The sequence below is a fragment of the Carassius gibelio genome, chromosome B5, assembly GCF_023724105.1.
Source record: "Carassius gibelio isolate Cgi1373 ecotype wild population from Czech Republic chromosome B5, carGib1.2-hapl.c, whole genome shotgun sequence".
Taxonomy (NCBI): Eukaryota; Metazoa; Chordata; class Actinopteri; order Cypriniformes; family Cyprinidae; genus Carassius; species Carassius gibelio.
The window spans coordinates 23928607-23937355 of record NC_068400.1 but is presented as its reverse complement, the minus strand read 5'-3'; the positions used below and the strand labels follow the sequence as shown (position 1 = coordinate 23937355).

General features: G+C 34.6%; 1 protein-coding gene across 1 annotated transcript; it reads right to left on the bottom strand.

The window, feature by feature from the left end:
• Window positions 1-106: 106 nt before the first annotated feature.
• On the bottom strand, window positions 107-8468 carry LOC127958387 (centrosome-associated protein 350). Its single transcript, XM_052557242.1, has 8 exons — window positions 8131-8468; window positions 6784-7064; window positions 3813-5443; window positions 2089-2247; window positions 1710-1946; window positions 1483-1623; window positions 1206-1331; window positions 107-1070 (listed from the first exon to the last, which is right to left on the bottom strand). The coding sequence occupies exons 1-8, from the start codon at window positions 8151-8153 to the stop codon at window positions 924-926; spliced, it is 2745 nt and encodes a 914-aa protein (XP_052413202.1). The 5' UTR covers window positions 8154-8468; the 3' UTR covers window positions 107-923.
• Window positions 8469-8749: the final 281 nt, after the last annotated feature.

The following is an 8749-nucleotide window of genomic DNA, read 5'->3' as shown; positions in this document are numbered from 1 at the left end:
GCATCCTATCTGCGTCTGGGCGACGCATATCATGTATGTGGCGCGTTTCCTGAGTAAACAATTCTTCAGTGTATGATGCGCTAATATAAGCAAAATTGTTTAGAAAAACAAACAAACAAACACAACAAGTTTGCTAAGAATGAAATACATTTCATCTTGTTTGTAGTGTAGTTTAATGTACAGAAACACAACTGATTTTTACAAAATTATTAAAATAATGATTTATATGATTAATTATTGAATACAGAGAATAAATCTCACAATAAAATCCATGTAACGTCATCCCACAATCAAAAGGAATATATTGTTTACAGAAAATGAATAAATTAATTTACTTTTGTTTGTTTGTATTTTGATGTAGGCCTATTTGTTCACATTTTCAATAATGTAATAAATCAGTACATGTAGTTTTGAGTTTTTTTTTAATTCCCATTATTCTCCATGATGATTTGAATTATATTCTCATTACTGTAATAAAGTAGCCTATTTTAATTCATTAGAGTAAAAAAAAAATGACTGTGATACATTACTTTTGATTTAAATCAGCAGATATTAGCAGTACAAACAATACTAATATGACATATAAATACTTTAAAATTTAAATAATATCATTTCTAAAGAATAATATCAGGAATTTCAGTAATGAGAATATTTTTTTTTTCTTAACAGTAAATGCAAAAGTGGAAATTATGTGAAAATTGTGTTTAGTTGTCATAAGCATTTCATAATGCAACAAAACTGCTCTAAATGGTCCTAAAACGTTACGTGGGTTTACGTTTTTCAGGCAAAATATAATTTGTGAAATATGACTTGGACATGCTCTTGACAGGATTTGTAAGATTCCCCCCCAAAAGAAAACAACAACATATCAAAGAACATATCAGAGATGCATGTATGAAAACGACAAGATTCTGATTTGTCTTTTAGGTTGAGAAGTGCATATGATTTAGGGCTAATATTGTGTCATCCAAAAGAAGACTGAAAATCTCCTCGGTCAGATGCATTTTCACAGTGTACTGGTCAGCACTGTAGTCAAGCCAAGTTCTCTCCTCATTATGAAGTTCCTGAATCTAGAAATAGATAAAAAGACAAAATCAGGCATTTTTTTTAGTTCTAACATTTACTTCAATCTTAGCTAAAGTTACACCAAGACCACTAATTTCACAAGCAAGCATATTATTATATGAGTGCCTTTACACACACACCAGTATAAAGTCCACTCTGTCTCTCTTGGCGTACCAGTATTTGCACAGTTTTTGGAGCAACTCTGTCATCTGTTGCTCATTTCGCTCTAAATTCAGAATTTTCTGTATCTCTTTTCTCACGGCAGCCTGCAAACAACACACGGTAAATGTTCTTTAAAGTATTTTAATCAAAATTGTAGTTCAACTGACAACAAAATAAAAACAATAACAAAAAATAAAAATAAAAAACTTTGCATGAATATTATTTTAATGGTTCATACAATGCAAATTGTTTTACCTTTAAAAATGTGATTGAAATTTGACTGGATTGCAGAGCTGAGATCACAGATTGATCATCTATATTCTGGGCAGGTTGTTTTGTCCTTAACAGATCACCCCAAATCTCATGAAGTACATCAGATGTTAACTGAAAGATCACCTACAGTGCAAAATAATAATTTTGTTTCTCTCATTAATTTAGCATTTTTATAGTCATTTGTTATGTACACATTCCTATAGACTAACCTGCCGATAACGTTTGCGACTATCATCGTCTAATAAATAGCTTGGTGTTTCATAAAGGTCAAGAGTGTCTTCATTTGTTTGGCCACACAGAATCTCCACTGCAGTGTCCACTAATCTGTACACAATGCCGTCTTCATGGGGTGGCACTTTTATCTTTGGTGGCGTGTCGGGTTGGGCCTGATGCCACTGATCCAAGACACATGGCATTAAATGACCATCATCACCTTTTCTGACTTCCTAAATATCAAAGAGAGAAGTGCAGTAACAGTAAACAAAAATGACATTTTTTCAATGATTCAAATTTCATGCACAGATATTATTTTACACAGGTATTTTATTCTTCACTAAAGCAAATTCTACAGTTGTTTTGATAACTTACAGTATCTGTAGAGTGGTTGTCACGCAATGCTTTAATCCTTTGTCTCTTTCTATTATCCTGAGCACAGTGAACTCCATCTTTATCCAGCTCTTCTGTCAGCTTAGCATCCTCATGATGCCTGTTTTGATGGAGCTCATTATGATGGAGCTCAAAGTCGGTCTGTAAAATACAGTGCTTAGTAACTGCTGTATGTTTTACAATAAAGTTTGTGAAAACAATGAAGAAAATTCTGCCATCATTTAATCATTCTCATGTTTTTAACACCTAGTAAAAAAGTAATATATTTAAAATACATTTATTTCATATTCATATTTGAAGCATTTCTCAAATCTATTAACATATTTACTGACATTTACTGACATATTTTAATGTCACTATTGATAAGGATTGTGTAATCTTTGAATATTATCAGTCTTTAAAAAGTATAAATAGTTCCACTTTAGCAAGATCAAATATTATTCAGTATATATTTATTTGGACTTCAGCACTACTTCCACACAATTAAAGAGCATTAAGTACATAATTATATTATAAGTATACCAGTTTAGTACACTAAAAATACAATTGCAGGCTATTTTTATTAAGTACATAAATATTCAAATGTATTTGTAGTTTACTTAGGATAAAATAAATATGTTTTTATTATAAACATTTTAGTATATTTATTTTTCACTAGGGTATATGTCTCTGTTTTAAAGAATTGTTGATGCTGTTCTTTTCTATTCTATGAAATCATGCAGTGGCCAGGGGCTGTTGAGCTCCAGTAAGGAAAAAAAGCATAATCAGTACATAAGTCTTACACTACATTCTAAGTTTTCTGAAGCTTTCTGTTGAGTTACACATAGTTTGTGTGAGGAACAGACATATCTAGTTTAGTTGACTAACATTGTAGCCCTATACAGTGTATAGTGTAATAGAATGGAATAACAGAATAGAAAAATAAGAAACATATACTGTATAGCGTAGTGCAGTAAAGCGCTGTACAAGGTTTGACGTCAATGAAACACCACTAGTTCTGATAACTGACTGTATCATGAAGTGCCAGTTTTTGTGTTACTTTGTGTAGTTTTTTTTTTAGGATTGACAGCCTCTGGTCATTGAACTTTTTTGTTTTGTTTTTTGTTTTTAAAGAAGACTGCATTTATTTAACAGTCAACAGTAATATTGTGAAATATTATTACAAATTAAATTGTTTTCTAGTTTAATATTGTTAACACTTTAGTATAGGTACCTATTCTCATGATTAATTATTTGTTTATTAACATGCCTATTGTTAACATATTGGCTGTTTATTATTATTATTATTATTATTAAAAAGCATATATTCTGGATGACCATATTCTACATCTCTAATCTAACCCAATACCTAAATTTACCAACTACCCTACTAGCTATTAATAAGCAGCAAATTAGGATTATATATATATATATATATATATATATATATATATATATATATATATATATATATATATATATATATATATATATATATATATATATATATATAATTTATTTATTTTTAAATAGTATTTATGAATGTTTTACTGTCAAAAAAGTGTAACCACTAGTGTACATACTTTCACTATATGCAAAGCATATATGCATTTTGTGTTCCACAGAAAGCAGGTCAAACCGGTTTGGAATGACGTGAGGGTGATTAAATGGTCCCAGAATATTCATTTTTGAGTGAACTATTCCTTTAAGTTCTTGGTGTTACTTACTCTTGGTGAGGACATTTCAAAGGCATGTGAAAGGTTTCTTGCTCCATCTGACATATCTTCCTGAGGTGTGGCGTTTGTAAGTATGGTCTCATCTCTAGGAGGACACTGACTATGTAAATGTCCTCTTTGTCCATCTGCTGACAATGTGACCTTCTGTTGTTTATCTCTCCTTGCCCTAGGCTGCTCCTCATCTGAGAAGAGATCTTCATCCACCCCAGTCTCTACATCACTTCTATGCTCTCTGTGTATGTGAGTGATGTCCTCAGCTCTGACCAGGACACCATGGCTTTTTTCGCAGCTGAAGTACTTCACACCTCTAAAAGTGCCATTGTGGTTTCCAATAGGGGCATCCAATGCAACACCAGCCCAAAAACCATTCGCAAACGCTGTGAGGCCTTTATATTTCAGCACACCTGGTCTGGAGTTACAAACAAGAACTCTGTCTCCAATTTGAAAGAAGGACAATGGATCCGAGATTTCATTTCTTGCATCTTCAGGAAGTGAGAAAGTGTATTCTGAGCAGTCGCTTTCCTCTGGATCCTCACACAGAGCTCCATTAGTATCATCGTTTACCTCCTTTTCCCTCACACTGTTAGAGTCTAGACTCTGAGACTCTTTTCTTCTCAGGGAGAAGTCCACAGGGAGAGGAGGGAGGTTCTCGCTGTTAATTGAGAGATCTTCTACAGAATCAGGTGGAGCTTGAAGCTCCTCCTCACTGGTCCATGTAATAATCTCAAAGGCAGGAGGAGGAGGAGGGCAACCATAGCTGTCAAGACCTAATGTGACTCCTCCTTTAACGGATGGAGGGAGTTCTGCACTTCCATAAGACAAAACCTCATCTACAGGTGAGAGAATTTCTGACAGGGTCGACTCTGCAGTTGCTTGTCTTTCATAACGTGGCAGTGTACAGCGTCCTTCCTGTTTATTGTTCAAATCATCTGGTACCCCAGTGTACTTTTCAGCAAAAATTAAAGAGCAACTATTTGCTTGAGCTGCTTCAATCTTCTCCTCATCAAGACATTCCCTTTCTTCTTCAGACCATGCTAGTGCGTCACTATGAAATGAAATTGCCTCTGACTTCTCATCTATCTCAGACAGACTGACATCACAAGACGGACTGTCCTCAGCCTTTCTTATTTCCACACTTACTGCTTCCAGAATTAAGTTTTCAATAAGTGGATTGTCTGTGACGGTCTCATTTATACACGCCTGAGATTTTTGTTCAGGAAACTCATTGGTTTTATCAGTTTTGGAGTATGAAAGAGATGACCTCCATTGCCCGCTGACATCTCGGTCACAGATATTGTGGTTGTTGTTGAGCGTCAGCACACTGTGCAGTCTCTGATTGTTCTGTATATTTAGAGATGTGGTATCTGGTGTTGAACTGCCATGGACCACGTTTGTCATCTTTATGTCTTCTTGCTCCTTGATTTTAAGAGGTCTCTTCTTAGAGTCCAGTCGGAGATCATCTTTTATTGGGAGTGAATCTGAATGAGGCTCACGGTTGAGTGTGAAATGCTGGATATGTAATACTGGCTTCATTGGCAGTTCAGCTGGATGGTGTGGTCTTTCTCTCTTGAGTGTGCAGGTGTCCTCATAAAGCCCTTGTACCTTGTTCTGAGTGTCTTGTTCTGAAAATGTTATCAAATATTCTCTATTGTCAAAAATCCTGAAGGAATGTTAATGGATGACATAATGTGGAACCAATCCTAACTAATAATAACAATAATTGCAGTTTTTGAAAGAAGTCTCTTCTGGTCACCAAGGTTGCATTTTTTGATCAAAAAAAAAAATAAAAAAAAATAAAAAATATTATTACAGTTTAAAACAACTGTTTTCTGTTTTAACATACTTTAAAATATAATGTATTCCCGTGATGCAAAGCTGATCCTTTACTCAACAATTACTCTAACCTTTTCTTCAGTCTTCGGTGGCACATAATTCTTCAGAAATCATTCTGATATGCTGATTTATTATTTATTATTAAGTGGTGAACGTGATTTCACCAAGTACAACATGTTCCTGGATTAACATCCTTATTGATCCTGGAACAACTTTCCAATCAACCAATCAGAATCGAGGGATACGTTTCCAAGAAATGTCAGTTTTAGGCTTACAATCAGGGTTACATGCTTCTAACCCATTGTTATTTATCTATAACTTCTCTCTAATTTTAAGAATAAATTATAGGTATGGTTAGTTTTAGCGGTAGGGATTGTATTAGGACTAAATTTTTGGACGGTACTGTTGATCCAGGATCAGGAACATGTCTTACTTGGCAAAATCCCCCAAGAAGCACCCAACTCTGGTTGTAAGGCTAAAATTGACATTTCCTGTCAACTTATCCCTCCATTCTGATTGGCTGATTGGTTGATTGGAATCTTGTTCACCATTAAGCATATAAGAATGATTTAAAGAACCAAATGACACTGAGGACTGGAGTAGTGGTTGATGAAAATTCAGTACATTTAATATATTAAGTATATTAAAATAGAAAACTGTAATTGTTTTTCAAATTTTAGCAGATGTGGTGAGATCTTTTTTAATTCTAAGAGAAGCTCTCTTTTATCCCATTAGCACTGGTTCTGATTTTCTGGTTCCTTTTCTTTTTCTTTTTCTTTATTTTCTTTTATTTATTTTTTTTATTTTTTTATTTTACTTTTTTTGACATTGTAATGGTTTTGCATTGTTTATCTGCAGTCATATGCTATAAATGCCACAGTAAATCAGTATGGGCATGGAGTCATTCTGCTCACAGGATGAGTCAGCAGAAATTAGACATAGCCTACTGTAAATCAGCACTCAGTGCACTCAATAGCAACAGAAAGACATCTATCAAAGAGAAAACTACGAAAAGTCAAATCAGACTGTCTGAAATGAAGATGAAGACTGATAATTAAGCGTTCTATTAACAGACACAATGTGTTCATGAAAGCTTAAAAATCCCCAAAACACAGAACCCTTTACCCACCATTAACTTCAGGTCCTGATTTCAAAGCCTTCACAGAGTCACGCTGACATGAAGTGCTTCCACATTCAGTCTTGCTGATTCTCTCTGAACTGATAAGGTGAAGAGAAGCCTGGTTCTGTCGGCTGTATCTGTGAGAGGGACTGGCTGGAGGATTATTTGATTCTGTGACTTGCAGAATATCCTGCTCGACTGGGACGAATTCCACTTGGTTCCTCTTCCTTCCTAAAGTCCACACTTCATCTGATGACAACAGCCTCCTCAAACCTACCTTACCCAACAAGCTGAAGGAAAACAAGCAAAATTATTATTATGTTTTACATCATTTATTAATCTAGTTTCATGTTAAATAAAAAATATAGTACTGTTTATTATTATATAATTTACATTTATAATAGATTGACTAATATTGATTTGAGCAACTTGAAATATTAAAAATGTATTAGTATATGCTTAGAATATACTTAAAAAAAGTAGGATCCAAAAGTTATCATAGTGTGGAGAACCTTTTTTCACGCTGTAAAAAATAAATATTTAACGTTGTAATTAATATTTATTATTAGATTATTAGGTTATAAGCATATAAGCACATGCTATTTTAGTCTACTTCCAAAAAGGTTCTTTTTTAGTACCAATTTGTTCTGTGAAGACTATTTAACATTACAGGGAAAAAGTGGTTTAGGATTTGCTTTGAAACAATTTTCACTCAGAGACTGTTAGTAAATGTAACAAAAAATGAAAGTGTGTTAATTGCTGTTTCTAATTATTTGTTACATTTACTAACAGTCTCTGAGTGAAAATTTTTCAAAGCAAATCCTAAACCACTTTTTCCCCATAATGTTAAATAGTCTTCACAGAACCATCAGTGCTAAAAATGAACCTTTATTTTTGTGTATGTAAACCTAAATGTGAAGCTAGATTAATAAATGCTGTAAGAGTATTCTTAATTGATTAATTCATGATACTTAATAAATTAATGTTAACAAATTGAAGTCATACCCTTATAATTATAACATCAGTACATCTTTATCCCATATGAAGCAAAAGACATTCTCTGAAACATGAGATCTAACAGAATCTCATATTAAATTTTGCAATTTTGTGCAATTACATTAAGTGAGGCCTGAGGCTTTCAGCTCCAAACAGAAGCCTCGGTCTCCATTCATTGTAACTACTTAGGAAAAGTAAATAATGTACTTAAGTAAGTACTGTACTTAATAGGATGTTAATTTTTGAGTAAACTACTGCTTTAGTTTTCTATATTAAATTATATAACGGACACAGAACTAATGCCTACTCATGCATATAGAGAGAGAGAGAGAGTGAGAGAGAGAAATGCCATCCACCTACCCTGACCTGTTCATGACTGGCATACTGCCATCACAAAGGGGCAGAGTCGCGAGCAAGCAGCCAGAGGAACAGTAGACTGTCCTCCTTCAGGTCCCCTTTGACACGCTGCTGCCACTCCCTGAATATCGTGTCAACTTGCAGTTGCAGTCGAGCCGGTGGCTGAGAGAGCAGTCATCCTGCATCTCTGTCTACAGCTATGCCCTCTTTTTATTCTCTTTAACTTCCTCCTGCTTGCTTCTCTCTCTCTCTCTCTCTTTTATCCAGTAACTCTCTCCTCCCATCCAGCCTCCCCCTCCTCTCTCTCACACACTCAATCTATCTATCTATCCCCACTCTATCTCACCGACTTCCTTCCATTCCTCTCTCTCTCCAAGGGTAATTACTCTGAGTGGTGCATTGTAGCAAAGACAGTAAATGCTGTAGATAATAAGCTGATGATAGGCACACACTTCTGCCATGTCTCATCCTCTGCTGTGTGTCATGCAGGGTTTGCCAGACAGTAAGTGGTGCACTGCAGTATTTCCTCTTGAGGTGTTACTCTACATAAATGTGTAGGCACTGTCTCTGCTTACTGTATATGGGAACTAAGCATCCCACTACTCCTCTGTGTAAGTGTATG